Source organism: Anopheles coluzzii, chromosome 3, assembly GCF_943734685.1.
Source record: "Anopheles coluzzii chromosome 3, AcolN3, whole genome shotgun sequence".
In the NCBI taxonomy this organism is placed as follows: Eukaryota; Metazoa; Arthropoda; class Insecta; order Diptera; family Culicidae; genus Anopheles; species Anopheles coluzzii.
The window spans coordinates 93,347,361-93,370,827 of NC_064671.1; the positions used below are offsets into that span (position 1 = coordinate 93,347,361).

The window sequence follows — 23,467 nt, forward strand, 5'->3', positions numbered from 1 at the left end:
GATGGGACCAAAACCATTTCATTGCATTTGTTTTGTTATAATTACTATCGTAAATTCGGTGAAAATATTAATAAAATGTAACTATCGTTTCATAACGCACATCATGAAAAACGCCTAAATGTATGCAATAGCTTTACGTTTATAATTTCAAAGAACCCATTCCTGCAATAAACGTGTAAGTGTAAGCACCTTCGGCGCGTTGTGAGGGTAAAAATATCCTTCTATATCCTTTTAATGTCAACTTCCTTCCATTTACAGCCCAATCCCCAACTGAGTAACGACGATGGTGGCAATAAAAAGGCGAACAGGGATGTTAACTGCTTCGGAGGGTTTCTTTCGATGGGTTATGTTTAGGGATTCAGCACGGTCATACATGTTCGGACATTCACGCTGGACAACGGATGGTGCTTACGAAACTGCCGTTCCTTGTATGGGAAATGCTAGGCGAGAAAAAAATGCTAACAACACTGCTAACAACGATAAATTGTCGGCTCCGCGGGAAGCCAAGAGCGGTACCGGGACGCCTTTTTGGGACACGGTAAACATTATTGTAATATTCCTACAAAATGACGCTGTTGATATGTATTGATTATCCTTTTTTAAAGGGAGTGTATTACCTTGGGCACTTGTTGTTTGTATGTTTTACAGATTGTATCCTGTATATACTCCTGTTTTTATGCAATTCCAGAAGCAAAATCGCTTTAATCACAAAGTGAAAGCATATTCTGTTTTCAAATTGGAGGTACGATGAAATTTAATATGGCCAGACGTTTTCATTGGGCGTATCAGGATCATCAAGTGCCCGCGAAGCTTTCAGCTCATAACACGACGGATCAGATCGTATTTCGCCCATAAAACCCGTAATGGCAGCACATGTTCTCAAAATGTTCGATATTACAATCGCTTGATTAATCTGTTGGTTTTATTTCCTCACTCATCTCCGTACGATGATGCCGCAGGGCGTCATGCAACATATTTGTTCTCTACCGGAGCCTCTTTCTTTAACCGTATCATTAAATTCATGCGTTCCGAATACACGCTACTCCCAAATACTTTAACACCTGCTCTAGCGCGCTTAAATCGATCATCCCATCTACGGTCGCTTTAAATTCCCGTACCATCGAAACCCGATAAAAATCGGTACCGCCGGTGTTCCGAAATAAATTCGGCCCGTAGTAAAATATTGTCACAGACCCTCCCCGCCCCCACCTGACAGGACAAACAAAACAAAAGCATCACCCAAACTTTGACCCAGCGAGACGGGGAGACAGAGGGAGCTGCTGCGTGGGTAAGGTGTTATGCATCCAAATTGGATTTTAATTTGCTCCCTTTACGGCCGCTCCGATGGTCGCACCCGGACCGGGGTGCAGAGGGTGTAAAAAGCAACACCGGGACGCACCCGGGCAAGGTGTCCCGGTAATAAATTCAATCATGTAAATTGTGGACTCCCCGGGGTTGGTTTATCGTCAACCGTTACGGGGTCGTGAGTCTGGGTTTTGCCAGTACCGGTGGTGGTCCAGTTGTTATCTTTCGCCGTTTGTGACGTTGGGTTTGACGGTACAGTGGCTCTAAGCTCGTGTGGTGCGGTGTTGTGTGGTGTAATTTGTGTCGGATGCAGCGGTCCATCACACTGCTGAAGAGAGAGAAAGAGAGAGAGGTAGAGGGAGAATAAAAAAGTCCTTTATCTCTGAAAAACATCCAGTAATGGTGTAAACGTGTTGGGTTAGACCGGATGCTCTAGGCTTAAAGGAAGCTGAGATTATTGTGTTCAAACTGTAATTAAGTTTAGCGTCATGTTCGGAGTTTTGGGTAAGATTTGAATCATTATAGTCGTTGAACCGACATTCATGTTCGAAATTGAAATGAAAGCTATCTACTCCGTACAAAAACATCCATTAATAATTCTACTCCTCCATCAATATAATCCTGCATTACATATTCATTTATTGTAATGCATCCAATTTCCGGGCTGCGTTTATTGAAATTGGTATTTACCAATCATTTTCTCCCGATCGATTGTTCGAACATTTTCTCTGCCTGGTACATAGTGGTTGTTTGTTTTCGTTCCACCCTCTTTCCATATAATCAGTCCCATTTGCCCACCCCCATCTAACACACATATGCGTTTATTTTCATAAAGCTTTTTTGCCGCACATCTCACAGCACGGAACGAGGGTGAGGAAAAAGTCATACAATAAATCAAGCGTGCACATTTGCTGAATGAATTATGACATCCATTAACGCGATTTGATTACTTTTTCGCACGTCGATATTATCGAATGGGTGTTGTTGGTGGAATTTTGCGCTAATAGATCGACTTATTGCATTATATGCCGTGGGCCATCGAATGAAATATGTTTTCTGTAAGGGGTTCCGACGAAAGGCCTGCTTGTTTTTATTTCCATTGTGTTCACTTTTCTAATGCACAAACGCCCAATCCGCGCGGCTCTCTCGGCTTGTGAAAACTCATTTCACAAAAAGCTTTCCCTGTTTTTGTGGCTTCCATTTCACCCCACAAACAGGCCAAGTGTCCTCGTTGCGAACAAAATCAATGCTAATAAATCGACTTCATGATTAGATTCCAGCACAAACAATACAATACCTTTTCCGGGGAACGGATCTCGTCCAAGAGCTCTCCGATCCGAAGGGATCACCATCAGATGGGAAGTTATTAGTTACCCTCAGGGCCAAACCGAACATTCTTCAGCGCACTTCCGCAGCAGTTTCTAACGTTACCTCAACTTCCCATCAAATCAGCAAAAAATACATCCATCGATATTTGCATCATGATTAGCGGTGGGCCAACCAAAGAATGAAAAATAAAACTCCAGAGTGGAAGGCAATGTATAGAGAGATTTGCCGCAAAATGGGAAATTCAAGGCGAACAAAACATGGAGAAAGAGCACGTGAAATAAATCTCTCCCACCAGCAGCCGTAACTTCGCAATCACAAAATACCACCATTTGCCTTGCGGGTGTCCATTAGAAATTGCTTTCGCTGTGCTGTGGCATCCTTCCAAACCACCCATTCTAATCCAACAGCTTCTTGGAATTCTTCGGTCGACCGCCGAAATCGGCAAAAACGTCAACCGATGAATGGAGACATTTTTCCAATTAACATTTGACCCTGCGAGAGTCATCAAAACGAGCAAAAAAGACTCACCCGGACCCAGCATAAGAGAGGAAGAGGATGTTTAAAAGCGAAAAAACGAAATGTTGTCAACAAATCAAATATTAATCCCACCCGGGTACTTAATTAACGTGCTTCACAGTTCTTTGCTGCCGTGTAATTATTGCAGTTGTGTCTTTAGTGTCTTTAGCAAATTATCGGTTCCACAATACTTCATTATCCTAGCATTGTTTGGTTAGCAAATTAAACAACGAACAGTTCACTAATAATCACGCGGTGCATTTCAATTACGTCGTCTTTAGGGAATTTATGCAAATGCTGTACTTACCCCGAAGTACCATTTGCTGTGCCTAGCTTGGGCGAACAAATGGACCTCGAAGTGTGGTACGCCTCCACGGAACTGTAGTTGTAGTAGCAGCAAAAAAATGATGTCGGAACTTCTAAAAGAGGAAAAATCAAGCGACGTGAAAAACGCTTCCCGATATCACGTCTTTATTGTTCGTCCCGGGGGAGGGTTTTCGCTCTCCAGCCAACGCCAGCCTAGACGCCGAGCGTGCACTCAACAAGTTTGCGAAACACTTTGCCCACCGGTTTCGGTACACTTTGCCGTTAATGAGATTTTTCCCTTACTTTGTCGACGCGCTTGCCGTGCTCCATCGGCCGGATTTACCATCCGTAGGGCGCGAAGTGATTTGGCAGGAAAAAGTGCAACTGCTTGCGAAACGGCGAGCGCAAGACCCGCGCCCCGTCGGTTGTTGCCGGATATAATCGTTAATTAAAATTCGGCATCCAGGATTTTGTCGGCTGTCGGCGGTAGTGTTTGGGCGTGTTGTTGTTGTTGCTGCTGCTGCTACTACTTCTTGCCGGCACAACTTGCACGAAAGATGCTAACAGCTTTAATTTACTTAATGTTTGATTCGATGACTTCATTTGCCGCGTATTATTTGCCGCAACGCTTGGGCAAGCGAGCTGATGAAGGACGCAGAATATTATGCAAAGTGCTGGAATCCCGTTAAACGCCGTAATGGTTTTAATTCACGATTGATGGATGTAATGAAATTTGTCTGTGGAAAACATTTAAAATGATTGTGTTCAACACATTCCGCTGTACCTGTACAATCACTACCAATGGCCTTTTTCATAGTATAACAATGTTATTTTGTACTGCACATTGCATACATTGGAGCGCTTTTTGTTAGGCATGAAACTTGACAGTTTGCATGTAAACTCATAATACAATTAACTATTTTACATTGATAATAAATGCCTTTTTCAGCAAATTGTAAAGACTAGCACAGGAATTGATATAATTGGTTTCTATAGCACGACGGACAAACATAATCAACAACACGCATTACTGCAATAATACGTGATAATGCGGCCCTTTCACTCTGTTTGATAAATGCCGGTCATTCATTTCATCACTTCAACATGTAATGACATTGCGATTTGAAGGATAATTGTATACATAAATAAATTGTACCATGAATCCCGATCTTTCATTTCCGTTCTGATGAACGAGGATATTATGGTTTCCTGCAACAAGGTTAAAAGCATCTACTCCATTGGATTGTTTTGTATTTACCAGGATTTGCAAGTTGTAGTGTAAGTGAAGTAAAGTATAATCGCTGCTAAGCAAATTGAAGTGCATTTTACACAAACAGGCAGCACTAAAAACCTTCATAGCATAACATAACACAAAGCAAAATGGCAACGACAATCAAGAGAATGTTGTAAGCTTCTTCTCATCCTTTTTAGCCTGTATGCAATTATTTTAAAAGCTACATTTCTTGTGGCTCCCCGTTCATTTTAGTAAAAGAAAAAAAGACACCAACAAAAACGAATCTCACCATTATCACGGCGTGTCGCAGATGCTTTCAGCTTAAATTTCAATAAAACCACCACACATAGACGCTTACACGCTTACAAAGTTTGCCAGAGCTTTCCTCTAACATCGTGTAGGTTGATATTAACGAAAAAGCCTGTCGTGTACGGAAAATTCCAAGAACACACCCGCTACGTTCTGAGCATAAAGTGCTGACAAAAACATGCCTATTTATAAAAAAAAACGTCCTCATCTCACAAAAACCAGTTACCCAACACGGCAGCGTAACAGTCGTCTAAGAGTGATTTAGATGATGGGGCCCCCCTTTCATGAAAGGGTCTCCCCTGCCGCCGGTTTTATAAAACTTGACCTTTTAATGAACTTAACCTGGTGGCAACTGGGACTTAGTTTAGACCCCCCCTTCCCCCTTGATAGCAACAAAAAAGGGAAAGCACCCAGAAACAGCAACAGTGAAAGACTTCAATTCAATTCATGCTGCCTGATTCAGCGTTTTTGTTCCGGCTGCCTATTCTCGCTGCCCTGGCACGCCAAAAGAATACGGCATCTAAACGGTACAACTCAGCTCTTCCCCCCGAAAACCTATTCAACTTTGCGTCCAAATCTAATTGTTGAATCATTTTTCTTTTCCACTCCACACCACACCGTCTCCTTCCAGCGCACACGGAGAAATCGCGCCAAGAAGAATGACCATTTTCCTGGGCGTTTCTCTATCGTCAAGATTAGCAAGCTTAAATTTATCATTGTAACCTCTCCCGTGCACGTTACCGTCTGAGTCTGAGTGTGTTCTGTCACGGTTGATGAAGGCAACCGGAGGTTCCCTTCTTGCGAGCAGGTCTTCTGGTCTATTTATCGAGTTGAGTGTGTGTGTGTGTTTGTTGCAGAAGACGCTCCAGTATATTCATCACCTTGGATGGATCCAATTTTTGGTCCAGACACCTTCCCCCCGTGCACTGGAAAGTACAAGACGATTAAGAAGATGACAGCGAGTTTTTATGCCGAGTCTTGGCTGGACGACGTGCTGCTGCAAAATCCTGATCGATGGCCACTTTCATTTCCGACAAGGGTCAGCAGGTTTTTTGTTCCTGTTTTCGACCTAAGAAGATGAGAAAAAGCGTTTCAAGCACAGTACCGGGAAAGAATAATGATGATTGTGGTCTTTTTACGATTGAGTTCTTCTGCAGGCATCAGGAATGAATTAGCATAGTGATATTAACCACTTTTGCTATCTTCTCTGCCAGGTGGTACTCAAAAGAAGTGGAGAAAATACCAAAAAAACACTGAAAGTCAATTTTGCTACAATCTCTTGGAGCTTTGAGGATATCTACACCAGATTGCTGGGCTGTTAGCTGATACAATCCCAGAGAAAATCAATTCGATGAACCCTAAACATAAAAATAACCCCAATTCCATCCCGAGTGATCCCACCGAACGGTTGCTTCATCCGACCAAAAATAGGATACAGTTTACAGTTTTGTATATTTTTCCAAAACATTGAATCAAAACTTTCACTCTTCACAACTCAAACACGAGCCCTGCTGCTTGCAGAAGAAAATCAACGTACCATACACTCCCACAGCTATCTCCCCCACCGCTCCCACAACATCAACAAGTCACGTTCCGTATCCTTTCGTTCGATGATTGCCAAACACACAAAAAACCCAGAGTGTTGAAATTTTTATTCTACTTTAGCAGCCTTTTCTAGTTCGTGCCGCATCTTTCCGACCTGAAAGCGGCCAGAAGAATCAACATAGAAGAAAACTTCACTTCCTTCCGTTAAATGCGCTTCAAAACTAGCCTTCAGAAACTTTGCTCTCCAAACTTTTGCAGCCACGGCGCAGCTTTGCTCGGTAGCTTCGGCACTGGAACAAACATCGGCACTCTATCCATGCTTTCGCATGCTGCCCCTCGATTAGGGGATGGAATGATGTGTTTCTTTTATTTCGTTTTCCTCCCGCTCTATCCTAGTTTTTTACACTTTTCCGACGACTTTTTCTAGCTTATCAGAGACCGAAGCCCATCATTTGGCGCTTCCCGGGGCTGCAAATGACAGGCGCTGGGCGAGTGTGAAGCCGCTTCACGGTTGCTTCAAAGTTTGGGAAACCCGTTACACAGGATGTTGCGGAAGTGGATCGGCACGAAACTGTCACACATGTGTGTGACTTGGCAAAACTTTGAACCACAGTTGGAGTGTTTTCGCAGAGAGGAAAAAGCTATTTTCCATCTTGAAACGGGAAGCGAACTCACTGTGATGGAAATTCAAACAGCCCACGCGCATTCAGCACTCTAACAACTTCCTTCCCGAGGTCTCATTACACAGGCATTTCTAGGCGTGCAGTGTACACCTGTTTGTATGCTTTAATGATCCGTACCTAGAGCATCTTCCCAGAAGAATCCACCTTCACAAATTGCATACCAACGTCTGCAAACACTTTCCCCGTCAGCTTCGCCAAACCCTACGTCTCCCAGGCAACCGTCTGGATACCACTTAGCGCTGCCTTTCATACGTGTCGTACGGCAAAATTGCTGTAGCACGCCTCCTAGACACCCGTTTCTAGCTAAAGTAGTGCCCGGCGTGAAGCACCGGCCCTCGGTTTTTCTCCTCACTTGCTAACGAGAAATCGGAAGAATCATCGAGCAGCATAATTCAGTCATAACAGATCAATGCGATTGAAAAGGAATGCGCAAAACGGATACTCCTGCGTTCGCTCTTCGGTCTATTTTTACAACCGAGAACCGGGTGACGGGTTGGTTCGGCGGTTAGGTACAATCGGGCGTAAAGAAGCGTACCGAAGAAAAATGAAGCTGATGATGATGATGAAATGATGAAATGATGATGTTTCCACGAACATTGTGCAGTGCAAGCAGTCCTTATAAAAACATCGCTTTTTTGCACCACCACCACCACCCCTTTCAACGCGACGAGCAACGCGCTTGCGATGTGATGTGGTCGGAGAGGCCCTGATATTTATACTCATAACAAACCCGGCCACGGTCCGGTGGACAGTTCCTGTTGGTCGGTTATTTTTGCGAACGACCGCTTCTGTCCCGTGGCCCTGCTCTATGCCGAGCCAAGCTCAGCGGAGCGCTGGAAAAATAGGACACCGCCCGGCAACCCGTACCCGCGACTGCGGACGAAAAATGTGCGAAGCAAGCAATTTTCATAACTTCAACAACCTCCCAGCACCTCTGTCCTATTGTAGTGATTATCGTTCTCATCAGAAGACGATGGTAAAAATAAGCTCGATAGCAACAGCACCGTCCGTCGTTGGGAATGAAAAACGTTCGCAAAAGAAAAGCTGTTGAACGACGGCCACGACGACGACGACGTTGATGATGATGATGATCAGGAAGATAGCGTTGAAAAAAGGATACAGCGCATCACACCAGCAAATGCAACCTCTCTCTCTCTCTCTCCGCTTGTTTCCTGGTAGCTGTACAAAAACTATGCACCACAGAGCTACCGCACGACGAAGGACCTGTGCAACCAGAAAAAAAACCCTGAGAGAACTAACGCACGGAATGCGCCATTCTTGCTCACCAAAAGGATGCATAAAGCAGGAGGTGCGGGAAAAACCCATCCATGCAAATCAAAAGTGTACTATTGAGCAAATAACTGAAAACCCAGTCGACAGCCTGGTTATGAAAAGGAACAAAAGCGTTGAAAGCCCCTTTTTGGACTATTGCGCCTAAAGCTATGCATTATGCATCACATAAAGGCATGCAACCTACCTGTCAAAGCTGCCTTTTTCTGTTCCCTGCGGCTCAGCTTTTTATTCCCCTTTAATCAGCGCACCAACTGAGCATGCACCCTGAATGGTGTGTGTGTGGTCACATGGTATGTGTTAGCGAGGTAAAACCCGAAAAGAAAAATAGGGAACGCGTACAAGATTGAAACGAATGGTGGACCAGGGAGATAAAATAATAGCCCTCGGAGGTGTTTGCACTCTGCACTGATGCAAACGGATGCCGCAGCCCACACACACACACACCCACATAAACCGAGGAAGTTCATTCGATGGTTCATAATGGTGGATTTAAGTTTAGCTGCATGGAAATAAGTCCCAGCCGTGTGGATCTGCAAATATCGTTTAAAGGAGAAAATATGAAGTTTGCCCGAGCAAACCCGCTGTTTGCTGGGTGGAGGTGCGCTTTGTTCGGCACAGGCGACAGTGTGCAGTGGTAACGTCTTCGCATGTAAAATTGTCTTACGTGGGAAGAGGAAATTTAATGTTATTGAGCTGCACGGTATGTTTCACAGGTTGTTAACCCATTTCGTGGTGAAATTTACTTTCTCATAAGTTTTGGAGTTGAATGGTATGGAGCATAAGAGTATGCTTGAAGTTCTGAGTAATGCTTGTCGTGGTGCTAGAAAGCCAAGCCATGTGACAAACATATCTTTAGGAACCTGGTACGTTTGATCTATCAAACTTTATGTCAGACATACGACAAATAGCAACGAATGAATTGCCACTCAACCAATTTTGATGCTTGAGTTATAGTTATACATGAGCTATATCTTTGATGTTCTATGACTCCTTTAAAACGTTCACAGAGAATAGTGCGTGAAACGGGTCAAAGAGCAGCATCTGCACTTCTTCTGAATTCCCAATCGGATCGTAAAATGGGGTTTATCTCATTTCATGCCATTACGCAGCCCTATCTAAATACGAGCATGCATTACAAACTTTCCATCGTTTACCATCGTTTACTGTCTAACAGCAGCTCTCACCATGCGTGAAGAATAAATAGCATCACATCGAGAAACATTGGGAAACATCGCATTCAATCGACTACAATACGCGAACAGGACCCACCATCCCAACCGCGGATTGATTGTATCATGGCGTACCATCGTCTCACACCACCGCGGCAAGAATATGTCGCACAAAAGGCGACCAAAATTATGCAGACACAATTTGCACAGCCCGCAAAACGCTCCGGCGGCAGCTGTCAAGCGATGAAGTGACACCGCTCGCTGCTCAGCGCCCAACTCCCACCATGGTGGCACGATTTACATAAATGTTAATCGTTCTCGAGGGAGTCACACACAAGTTGCAACTGGAACCGTACGCAGCACGATTGTGGGCTCCTTCGCTTCCGAAACGTTCGCAGCCGCGCGGGCGCTCCAATTTCAGCGATGCTAATAATATGTATATTACGCTTTGATTTCAATTTGTGCGGCAACCATTGTGGTGGCTCCCGTCCTCATTTTGTAGCCACGTGCACGTGTGCGAACACACACACACACACACGCGCTGTTGAGCGGACGATGCGAGAGTTGGTGAACAGCATTTACGTTTCGGAGAAACACAATCCAATGGAGTTTACGTTAATGCTAAGGTATCGATGCGGCTAGATGCTGGACAGCAGCGATCGATTATGTGCTATCACCATTTCTCATTACAAATGGTAGCGAGGCGTGGCGTACTACAGTCAGGGAAAAGATATCGCTCCGAAAGTCCGAGCGGATACGCCATGGACGAGGGTGCTGAGAGAACGCTAATTACAGCACGACAGAATTGAAAGCTGATGAGTTTTCCGCTGTGCAATGGCTTGCATGACGTACGGAAGATTTACTGTCGAAATACAGGCAACAGCTGCAATTAAATCGCAACTGATCAATCCATTTGAAAGGAAATGATAAACTCCATTCCATAGGTTGATTGATTTTCTCCAAGAAAGGTTATAAATTTTAATTAGGTAAACCCATCGCAAGCAGGAAACACATTCGTAACAACATTTGACTGTTTTCAACTAAAAAGCATAAACTTGAGCATTATTTATCCTTTTTTGCTGTACAGATTGCATAAATTCGTTGCCTAAGTAAAACAGCCTAAATTTATGCAATTGCCCTTGCACTTCTAAGCATCGTCATTTCACTGCTATTGATTGTACAAGAGCAGCAGTTAAATAAAACCAAACAGGCCATCGAAAAGCGGGTATTTAAAGTTCTTCATCGTAAATAAATATTTTAATGAGATTCAAACCCGTTTCATGCGGGCTCCAGAGTGCATCCGAACGGACTGCGCTTGCCGCCAGCGCGAGCTGTTTACCGTACCATTCTAGCTAGCGAGCGATATTTAAATGATCGATAAAGAGGTTTTCGTTAATTGCAAATTTGTTTGAGCAGGCCGCGGGAGGAGGGCTGGCGTGCACTGAGTTTGACACGATGTGGTTGCTTCCGTTAATGATGTTGCTACATTTACTGCTGCGCGAACGTTTGCCATATCCTTTCAGCGAGCAGCTGACGTCGATAGGCGATGGGTCAAACGGTGTTTCGCCATGTTTAAATAAAGAATTAATTATTCATGTCATATTGTGCAACGTTTTTTTTATCGCCCTGCCTGTTCTGTGCCTCTCATCATTGCAACACAAAATAACGAGAACAAGCACATTACTGTAATTTGCTTCCCTGAGTGGTTCCATCAAAACAGTCCAACGAGTTGGTGGTATGGCAGCGCCAGCAAAAGCAAAAAGAAGAAGAAAAAAAGTTACTGAGCATGATTTTAATAATTAATTTTCATTTCCCGCCCTGCTGCGGGTGCACCCGGCTCATGCAAACCCATTATAATGACTATAATCGATGGTAGAACAATCGATTATGGATAAGGTTTTCGGTTTTTGTATCGATACAGTGCCCATTCCGCAACGTTTCGCCGAGCGCGGCAGCCACAAAGTTACATCAACTTCCAATTAGCTCGAAAACAATGGGCAAGCCACAGCGACATTGGCAAGGATTTTCGACATGCGTTTGCACTTTTTATGACCCATCTGCTGACCCAACCCTGCTATCCAGGGAAGGACCTAATGAACTTTACTGTCCGAGATTGGTTTACCACGGTTGGCAAGTGTCAAAGGGTAAAGCTCGATTGCATCCTGAGAGCTGCAACACTGCTGCGGTTACGGTCCAATCGGTTGGCAATTTGCAACAACGGACGTAATGCTGGGATTAAAAGGGGCTATTTACTGTATAAAGGCTGCACGCACGACCAGCCGGAGCAAAGGTGAGATGGAATAAATGACACACATGAAAGGTCAGTTGGAATAATGTAGATGAAACTAGATATTGTGTAGGTGATTCCGAATCGAAACCTTTCAAATTGCATACTTTTAGGCGAAGCCTTTAGTATCCCGTTCAACTAGTAAATGGGGGCAGCCTAAATGTATGCAATCGGCTTTTCAAAACAGCTTCCTTATGTTTCGTGCCTTTATAAATACGGGACTACAAACGTAATTATTTCCCGCTCCAATGCCGCTAAGCTTGACGAGTGCTGTTGGGTGTGATCAAATAGAAATTTTAATGTCACACAAAACGATATTAAATTATGTTCCCAATAAATGGTAATTCAACTTCCCTGATAAACAGTCACCCGGATCGTGTGCATCCCATTCGAACAGTAAATTGGAATTCAATGATTTGTTTCGGTCGCGTAAGTGAATACACATTACCAACACGACTGTGCCTATAATTAAATTGGCGCTGTAATTGCAATGTGCGTGTGCCTCCGTAATACCACGCAATAAATCCACCACGCCGCACCTAGCGCCAATATACCGATGGCGTCACGCAAATGTGTATGCTCGTTAAAGATTACATTAAATCAAACACTGGCCATTTTGTGAAGGCTGTGAAAATGTGGAGAAATGTGATTCCTGTTATTAGGATTTTCGCTGTAATGGGAATAATTATCGTGGTAATGTGAGAAATATCACATAAAAGCTAGCTCGGGATTTTGTTGAACTCATCAAACTAGCCACCAATCTGATAAACGGGAAGATTTCACTAATTACAGTTCCCTCAACCAAGTTCAACTCTATAGAGCTGATCCATTCTCAACAAACAAAAACGCAAACATGCTCGCAGTCTTCTTGAGCTTTCAAGCTTTTCTTTTACAACGTAAACGCCCGCTTATAGTGTTCCGTTGATTTAACGATTTCAATCACCCCTCACAAACTCTAATTGCTCCACTTTCCGGCGAATTTATTCCACCTTTTGCAAACCGTTTTTGCGAAATTGAATTCAAGCTTATCCTTGGCCCGCGACCGGGGCTGTTTCCGGTCGCGCACTTACAAGCGTCATCCAACCGGCAGCACCAGCAGCAGCAGCGGCAGGCTCGTTAAGCAATCAACCACTTATAAACGCTTCCGTCCCTTCGAGCCTCGGATGCTTTTCTTTGTGCTTTTCTTTTTTTTTCTTCAAGGGATGCTTCCCTACCGTCGTAAGTCGGGAGTGAGTTTTCATTCCGTGCTTCCACCATTCGGTACACACTTTATTTTGCTCGTTCATTTACACACTCACTTACTCACTGGGCGGCTCCTTCTCCATTGTTAATGAACCTGTACCTGTCAGAAGCAACTTCACTTTCATTGCCATGTTGAGATGCCCCATCCGCTCGATCCGACCTACTTTGTGGAGTGAAAATTGCAATTGGAAGATTTCTGCTCACACAAGAAAAAAGTGTTCCTTGGGGCGTCAACGAACCGTAGGCCCTGCAGGTTGAGATCGTTCTCTGCTTTAGATTCAATTTAGCTGCCCTGCTGCTGTCTTCAACCGATCATAACCATCCGTCCTAACCGTCCTGGTAAATCAAAACCACACTGGGCCACTGTGGGTCCGTTTCCCATTATGCACGCAATTTCCGGATGTTCTCCCACTTCCCTACTTGGGGAGCCGTGGCTTGTGGTCGTCCGTTTGCCGTTGCCGGTTGGGATCGGTTCTAAATTGGATACGATGGGGATCGTTGTTGTGCGAAGAATATCATACCGTTCTTTCGCCTATGTCTCTCCCTCAGCGAATGCTTCCTTTATCCATTTATCTCCAAGGCGAACGGTTTAGGAGAAGGTTGCTTGCTTGGTGAATCAACTTCAAGCCGTCTTTTCTTCATTTTGCGTTTTCCCGACAATGTGTGCACTTTTCCTTCTTTTTCCTCCGGAATAATCCAGGAAACGTTAAACGCTCCTAACGCTCAGAAATCGGTTAAGCTGCACCAGGAGGGAGAGGGGGGATGTGTAAGAAGCGGTGTGTTTGTGCGGGAAAGGGAGAGGAATAAAATGAAAATACCAGCAGAATGGCGTAAGATAAGTAAAATAAATGTTTCGCTGACTTTTCCATTCGCCTTCGGGCGAGTTTGGCGAGTGAAGATGATCCGCGTGTTCCACGTTGGGGGGCGTGTTCCGGGGGAGGATTTACTTTTTCATCTCACACTGTCCATTCCGTTTCATTGCAACGCTTTCAATTCTGCTTTTTGTGTTGTGATGTTACCTCGCCAAATGCTTTGGTTAGTGTTTTTATGTTACTGTCACTTTTTGTAGTTTGAATTTTTGCACCGTTTCCCACTCGCGCGCGTGCTGTGATGACAGTGTTGTCCGCCAACATCCAATTGCTGTGCAAATAGATGCAGATACAGAACACTGTATTGAGGTTTTTTTTATCAGTCCCCTAGGATGCGTTTGATGTCATTCGCATTCGATGGTTTTATTGGGGGATTTGAATCTTCGCTCGCAGAGGTGCATTGGAGCGCAATGACACGTTCCGTGCTCGTAAAAGCTTCGATTTAGTGACGGAGATTTATTGCAATACATTCAAAACGAGATAAAACTACATCTATTTTACTGAAATTGTGCTTTTGAAAGTACGCCACAAAGAAAAGAAGTTGTTTTTACACAACTTTTAAACCATTGATTTGGTCACTTTTCGCTCCAGTGGGCGAAATCAATCGAAAGTTCAACACCCCACCGGGACTCCCAAAGCTGTCCGAGGTTTTCCATTTTATTTGCCACTTTCTTTTCAACTGTGCACAATGCTCCCAATCTTCTCCTCTCTCCAGCGTTGAAGTCAACTCAATAGCGAGGGCTGGAATCGATCTGTACAACCGCGTGTATATACAACGCTGACCGGCGACCGGGTATAGCATATCGACTACAATTTAACAATTTCACCAAGTGGCACCACAGCAACACCGTGCACTTGGTACTTCACTTTACCCGAACGCCAATCTTCTGGAACCCTGGAGCTGAACAGACGCGACTCCCAGTGGACGAAGACGACGACGGCACGCGGGGATGGGCGCATCGAAAAGAAAGCTGACACATTTTTCGACACAACACAGCTATTGGCCAACAGGCCAGCGTACCGGTTCGATTCGACGATGTGTTGACTTTACCCTCACCTTCAGCAGTTCTGGCTGCACCTCAGCACAGCAGGCACGGAACGAAAAGTCGAATGAAACATGACGGAAATAAATATATTCGTAAGAGGGTTGGAGCTGATCGTTCTACCTTCTTCCAGGAAATTCTGTAACGATGTTCTTTCAAAAAGTGTTTAATGTGAGTGTGAGCAGCAGCGTTCTGTTTGGCCGGAAACGGTAATGTACCAATATAAATCGTGTTCGGCGCTGACCGATACTCACAAGCATCAACAGTACATTAGTGTCACCCATTTGTCGTTCCCGGAGCGCAATGTTCTGTTCGAGATTTTTCCTTTGCTTCGCTTCGTTCTTTGAGCAAACAATCGCAGCAAAAGGGCGTAGCAGTAGATCGGTAATGGAATCAGGCCGGGGTTTAGTGGATCGTAATCTCTCGTAAACTGATAAAAGGGTTATGATTACATTACTCCTTCATATCCCCGTCGATTTCACTCAACGAAGCATGATCGCTGGCACACATGAAGGTCATCCCCAACGGGAACCGGATGCTCCTTACGGGAGGTAGCCTACCGCACTAATCGAATTTGTTTTCGACGCCACCCACAACAACAATAACACCATTATCAAACCTTATCCCAACACGGAAGGACTGTCAGAGGTAGATCCCTATCCATGTCTCGCCTTTCAACGCGCGGTGAGCGATGGAACGCGCGCGCGCACGCTTCGGATGATGATGTTGATGGTGGTTGATGGTAGGCAACCGCGTCGACCCCTGGACTCACCGTGTCAGTTGGTCTGTCAGCGGATGATGTCCAGGAGAAACGATACACCCACTAGCACACCTCGTGTAGTATTGTTTGTGCAAATGCATATTTAATTTATTATTTACATTCATAAAGTTAGGCAAACACACAACAGTAAGTAAACCAGTTAAGCAAAGACACAGCAGATGGTGTGCCGGGCGTTGAAGATACGTGGTAGTAGGTAAAACAGCGGATGATACAACCATACAGGGTTTCCCACGATTTATTGGTTGGTTCCCACGATTTATTGGTGCGTTCCCACGATTTTTTGGTCATTTCCCATAATTTTTTGGTAGCAACCCACGATTTATTGGTCGGTTCCCAAATATTATTGGTCGGTTCCCAAATATTATTGGTCGTTTCCCAAATATTATTGGTCGGTTCCCAAATATAATATAATATAATACCGACCAATAATATTTGGGAAACGACCAATAATATTTGGGAACCGACCAATAATATTTGGGAACCGACCAATAAATCGTGGGTTGCTACCAAAAAATTATGGGAAATGACCAAAAAATCGTGGGAACGCACCAATAAATCGTGGGAACCAACCAATAAATCGTGGGAAACCCTGTAATAACAGGCGGATTAGAAGACCCGGCCAGAGCGGAGCTCCCATTAGCCCCCCCAAGGTACGTGGTCGTCTTATCTCATCGAACCAGACAGTAAGTAGATTGTGCTTAAATGGGATTTAGAGCCGGCAGCGGAAGAGATTGAGCTCCGGCAAAGATTAAACAGCACTTTACGCTGCCGGGAGATGACACAAAGAGAGAATCCATAACAATCCGCTTATTTGTTTTGGTGACGGGGTGTTTTTTTCGTGGCTCTCAAGATACTAGGATATTTGTCTATTCGGGAGCGTTCATTCGATGTGCTTGAGTGAGTGTCATTTGCCGGTTCGCTGTGACTGATGAACGGCGACCGAGCTTTGGTAACATCGTTTCAGCGTGAGATCTTCACCAACAAACAGCGGGTGTTATCTCATCATTATCTATGTGGGTAAAATATCGACCCAGAACGCTACCTGCATAGCAACTTCACAACCAACTCCAACGATAACTTCTTTAGACGTGCGACCAGATGTGACAATTTCCAGAAGCATGTCATCAACCGATAGTGCATCCACTTGTCGCACCCAACCAGATTGATACCATTAATTCCCATTGAAGATTATCTTATCAGAGTCACTTTTTTCTCTCAATCCAAAGAACACATTTGTCTACTTGTCGGTGGAACAGCGGCCGAAAAAAAAACAACCGTTTAGCATACGTTCCGGCCGCTTTTCCACTTGATGATTGTTGTCTGCAGCTCCCCATCAAACGCGTGTCTCTTATCAAATCTGTCAACCAAGCCTGACGATTACACGGGAGCATTCTCCCTACATCCCGACTGTCCCATGCTCAGTAGACGACACGCGTTCGAAGTGATCACTGCCCACGATGGACACGCGCCAAGACACTCACCTAGCCAAGCTTAGCAATGTGACAATTCGCCCAGCCTCGGCGGGATCGCTTGAGGAGGAAATTAGTCGCATAATTGAGGATGAGCCCCGGGAACATCCGCTCCATCTGCTCGATCTCGACGATCTGGTAGGCAAACATCTCGTCTGGCTACGATCGATGGCACGCGTCACTCCTTTCTACGCCGTCAAGTGCAACGATGATCCGGCAATACTGGCCACGCTGGCCGCCCTCGGTACCGGGTTCGACTGTGCATCGGAGGCAGAAATGCGCACCATCCTAGCGCTCGGCGTAACGCCCGACCGTATCATCTTCGCGCATCCGATCAAATCCGTCCAAGCGCTTGCGTTTGCCAAAGCGCACGGCATCCGGCGCATGACGTTCGACAACGAGTGTGAGCTGGAGAAGGTGGCGCGCGAATACCCGGAGGCCGAGCTTGTCTTGCGCATACGGCACGATTCCGACCGGGTGCTGATTGCGCTGGGCAAGAAGTTTGGCTGCGATGCCCGGGGCGATGGACGCGTGCTGCTGGCACGCGCCAAGGCACTCGGCGTAGCGGTGATCGGTGTTAGCTTTCACGTCGGTTGTGGCAGCTTGGATGCGGACTGTTTCTATCATGCGATAGCATCGGCTCGATCAGTGTTTGATTATGCGAAGGATGAGCTGGGCATGCGACTGTGGCTGCTGGATGTGGGTGGTGGATTCCCGGGAGACAACGACAAACCGATCGATCAGTACGCGGAAGCGGTATCGCGAGCGTTGCAAGAGTTCTTCCCACCCGAGCAAGACGAAGAGGTGTATGTCTTGGGTGAGCCGGGACGATTCTACGTCGGATCGGCCGCCACGCTGCTCACGACGGTGCAGGGGAAAAAGATTGTGCGGGATGACGCTGGCCAGATACAGCAGATGATGTACTACATCAATGACGGCGTGTTTGGCACACTGTTCGATTGGCTGAGTCTGCGCGAGATCAAGGACCTAAAGCGTGCGGTGCCGTTGGTACGGCGGGAGCGTGAGCACGAGCCTGCCTTTCCGACAACCATCTGGGGCCCAACCTGCGACTCGACGGACATTGTGTGTGAGGATGTGCCGTATCCGGAGCATCACATCGGTGACTACATCGTGTTTGAGAATCTCGGCGCGTACGGCATGACGTTTGCGACCAACTTCAACGGTTTCCCCAAGCCGACGGTGCAAGTGTACGTGAAGGAGCACACTTGGTAAGTGGTTGATACGAGTGACAGTCCAACTCCATTAGAATAACGAGCTCTAATCTCTTATCAGAGGCCCACCGAAAGAAGAAAATTAATATTAATCGTGAGGTCATTGCTTGTTCGGAAGAAGTCTTAATTCGTTAGCTACATCGTTTTGTTGACAAGAGGCATGACCTTTTTGTTTGCTTGTTGACAAGATTAAAAATTTTACTGCCAAACCCTTGCCGGTTGTTATTCGAAAGCGTGCCCTTGTTTATACACAATCCCAAGTATGATTATCAATGTAAGGGTCTATTATTCATCTCCATGTTTTTTGCCGCTCCTTCTCTACGAGAGCGGCCTCTTCCTATAGCTTTTGACCACAACGCCATTACATTTCCAGTTGGCTTTGAGTGGCAAAAAAGCATTGCATTCCTCGGCACCTACAACATCCCTCTCTTTACTCTTCTTTGCAGGAACATGCTGCACTCGATCGCCGGCACCGACTGGAGGCAGAAAACACTCACCTTTTTCGAGAGAGAGTGCCCTAGAAAGGGGCAGGAACAATCCAGCGACCAGCTTTAAATTGTATTGCATTGTGTGTTTGTGTTATTTGAGCAAGGGGTTTTAAATAAAACAACCCCCAAAGTGTACCAGTGCTAGCAAACGCTCCAAAATGGGGATTGCAAAACTAACTAACCTCGGATATTTTGCCATTACCTCGGTTGAGAAATTCCCCGCTGTCCGTACGAAATCGTCGGTTCGCTGGCGGAGTAGATAAATTTCAAGTGGCTCTGTTGTGGTACCTTGGCCTCAGAGTGCTTCCCAGAGAGAGAGAGAGAGAGGGGCCTTTGAAAGTATGGAATGGAATGGTTTCATTTTTATGTTTACACCACAGCAGACCCTCTTGGTGAATCCTTTTTCCTGTCCAATTTTCTATTTCGACTAGCATCAAGTGTTTCGACCCACTACGAGACTCAAAAGACTGGCTCCGGAATGTACTCTTCAAGCGCACTTCTTCCTTTTTTATCATTTTACTTTCGCGCGCGCACCAACACAGCAAAAGGCATCATTTCTTCACTTTCTTTCAGTAACATAAAACCGAAACCTTCCGCTTCTAGCATGTTCCGGCAGAAAGGGGAACTGGTACCGGTACAGGCGGTGCAAAAGATGATCCCACTTTTATTACCCTGTGGGTGCAGCAATAATACAAAAAAGCTGTTGACGGTAAAATAAATTAGATTTGATGGAAATTTTCCGATCTCCTCGTCGGTGCGGATGGGTTGCGGTCTATATAGTATCCTTCCTTTCCGGGCGTTGGGTGTCCATGAACAACGTGCAAACAGACGGTGTGTGCCCCGAACGAAAAGGTAATGCTTTAACCTGGCAAATCCAGAAGATGCTACACACGACGTGTACCCCCTATCGTGCCGGAAGGTAAATCCTTCCCTGTCCTGCAAGCGGGGGATGTATTTTGCTCACGTCATACCCACTCGCAGGCCGGTGAAACTTCCGGCAGGATCATCACTGCCGCTCCAGACGGCATGGAAGGTGTTTACGCGAATGCTTGCCAGTAAATCAGAGCCACAAATATAAGTGCTCCGAGGAGTGTGGTCGTAAAATATTGCAACCCACTGCCCCTTACACCGATAGCGTGTGAAATTTTCGTCGCCCAAGGATACAGGACAGGCACCATCACCACCACCATCACCACCAGCAGCGAGAGGACGAAGATGAACCGAACAACCTCAGATGTGCTAAATGAATGTGCTTTGGGGAATGCGAAGGAAGGAAGCAGAGCAACGGGTGGCGTTTTTCCTCAACATCCTAATTAGATCCAACGGTACGGAAACTTTACCACCAGCAGTGCGTTTAAACAAGATCATCCCAAGCGGTAAGGAACCGCATAAAACGATAAAAAAAATATCTCGCACTTAGGCACAACTTTTCCGTCGTAAATTAAAAGTCCTCTTGGACCGGATTCCCTTCCCCTTCGCTTCCGAAAATACCTATTTTAACGCAATTTAAACCTATACACACACCCACCTTGTGTGCGCACATTACGCACATCAACCTTCCATCACCAGGGGCAACGCGGCGCGAAACGATGCCAACAGGCGTGGAACGGAAGTAAGCAAACAAAGGAACGTTTTTAAGCACCATGAAGGCTACATTTAGGCGCATCAAAAACGGTGCAGCGTCTCCTACGCCGGATTTGGGCTACGGGCAGGTAGGCAGGTGCAGATCGTAGCCATTATTTACGGCGCAACTTGAGTGAAATTATGTGCTAATTAAACGTGATTCATTCCCGGTAGTAACGCGGACGACGGTGGAGTAGCGTACTGTGCGCCCTCGTACTGTGCGAATGCGGTGAAAGTAGCAACAGTAGGCAGCGTTTTCTGTTGTGTCTCTATTTCTACTGCTGCTAGCTACAGATTCTGTGGCATTGTTGCCATATTGAATGGGTTTTTTTTGATTGTTCGAAAATGCTCTCGGATGGCGATTCTGGATAAGGCGTACCTTGTGGGGTCTATTCTATGGCCATGTCAGCGACACACAATGACGAGCTTTGTCTATTAGTTACCGAAGAGAATGGGCTTTTGTTGTAAATTCTTTGATGACTCAAACAACCCTCCAGGGAGTTCTAGTATCCGCTACTGTACTTCCAAGATTACATGAGTTAATTCCCCTTCTCAACCCCGGCTAATGGTGACGACCTCAACCCAAGTCATCCGATATTTCAACGACATCATCATTCAAACTAAAATGTGAAATGTCAGTACATAAAAGTAAAATAGCGCGGCCTTAATGTCCTTGTCACCAGACGCACCAGATGGCCATTCCACGATGGCTATACAGACCCATAAACAATCAATACACCACCCTCTGTCTCTCCCACCTACTTCAGAGAACCGGTAAACGAAAAGAGCGATAAAAAAGTGCAAACAAACTGCCTAAAAATGTTGGGCCACCCATCCATGTTTAGGCGGCGAGGATGTCCGCGGAGACACCCCATGACACACTTCATTTACGATTCCGTGTGCGTACCGTTAACGACATGACGATATACGCACTTGTTCTTCTGGTCTGGTATTGACACTGTCAGAATGTTATCATTTAATTTTCATCGCATCCTGCCGCCGCCGCCTTGTTGTTCGCCATGTAAGTAGGGCGGGAGCTGCCGGGGACGGCAACAAGCCGGCAACAAACTGCTCGACTCGAGAGTGTGTTTATTTTGTGTCCCACTAGAAGAACCGGAATCATCTTCAGTTACGACGCATGCCGGAAGTATCGCTTGCCAAATAAATACCCAAGCCCCAATGCATGCCAATGCCGAAGAATAACTCAATAAAAGTGAATGTTTCCTCGTTGTCTAATGGCCGGAGTAAACGAAGGCTGTTCCCCTTTCTCGTGCGCATAAAGTTTGATTTGTTTGACGAGAAGCTATTCCATTTCCAATCTCCACTCTGCCACCCGTTGCCATACAAGAACATTACGTGATGTAATGGGCGAGGCGGTTTTCCTGGAGTCTTAAAGTGTGAAGTGGTGCATAAAACAACGAAATGTGCTCAAGAAAAGTGACGCTACTAAACGGTCCTGAAAGTCTTGGAGATGATTCGTTTGACCGTTGAGAAGTACTCCATCGTTAAAAGATGCCTCGTTCCTTAATAGGTGTAGGTCCGAATAATAAACCCCCCAAAAAAAGCTTTCCCTCTCCCAAGGCGTACAATAAATCCGACTAGACTGCCAACTGATCTGCCGCTCATAATTAATGTTAACCATCACCATCGAGGCAAAAGCAGAAACAGAAAGAAAGACAGCGGTAATGAAAAACCCACTCCCCGCATGGCGCATGACGTTGGAAATGGAAAAAGTTTATAAGGCGTAAAAGCAACAAATGGATTCTTTCCATTTCTCGGGCGTATTCCTCTATTCGCCACATTAGCATTTCACATTTTCCGGCCCTATTGCTGTGTGTTGCCATCAGGAATCGGGGCGAAGAATCAGAGCGGAACACACACACACACGCACACAGTGGGGCATTTCTTTTTTTTGGCAGGGAAAGTGGGTAAGCAACAAGAACAGAGCGCGTTCTTAGCATTCAGCAACTTTTGCTACACGAAAATACTAAGAACGTCATCATTTTCTGCGCGCCCGTACCAGGAGCGGTGTTCTTCATCGGAACATCAACCATCTGTCGTCGCTGGCTGGTGGCTGGGGGGAGGTTAAACGTTTCGTATAAAACTGCGTTTAGGTTTTAGATTTCTAAGACACAGTCCTGCCAAGGTTGGTGGTTTTGCAATTGAATATTTTAACTGTTGCCAGCCGTTGCTGCGCCAGCCAGTCCCAAGACTCCACCATGCGGCAGAGAGCTAGACCGCTAGCGTTTAAATAAAAGCCGACCACATAAATGATAGCATTTTTTGTTGCAAGACGAGCTCTCTCTCTCTCTGCTTTCAAGTGGAAGTATTTTAATCAAATATGCAGACAGAACTGGGGAAGTGTATTATGCGTGGATTCTCTTCCTTCACCCTTCACACTCCTCGGCGCTTGACTCGAAAAGGATGAACCAAGGGAGCAGGAATTAAATTAATTTCCAAGTACTTCCCCCGACTGATCGATTTACGGCTTTGGGAAAGGAATCGTTTAGTCGTTTGCTTTATACGGCAAAGCCGACTAAGTCAATCAGCCGACCGTTTGGAGAAACGGATCGGCCTTTTGTATCGAATTAGAGTTCCGCACAAAAGGGGAGAAGAAAACAAAACACAAAAAATAAGCCGTATTAATCATTCCATTGACGAACGTGTGCTTTCACTGATTGTACACTACCAGCGAGAGAGGCTGCCGCGCTTAATCACCACATCCGGCCGTACGGCGGTGTTGG

General features: G+C 45.6%; 1 protein-coding gene across 1 annotated transcript; it reads left to right on the plus strand.

Moving 5' to 3' along the window:
* Window positions 1–17,316: 17,316 nt before the first annotated feature.
* LOC120958461 (ornithine decarboxylase 2-like) lies at window positions 17,317–19,277 on the plus strand. The gene is made up of 2 exons (XM_040381292.2): window positions 17,317–18,609; window positions 19,059–19,277. Exons 1-2 carry the CDS (start codon window positions 17,369–17,371, stop codon window positions 19,165–19,167), a joined length of 1,350 nt encoding a protein of 449 aa, XP_040237226.2. The 5' UTR covers window positions 17,317–17,368; the 3' UTR covers window positions 19,168–19,277.
* The last annotated feature ends 4,190 nt before the right edge of the window (window positions 19,278–23,467 follow it).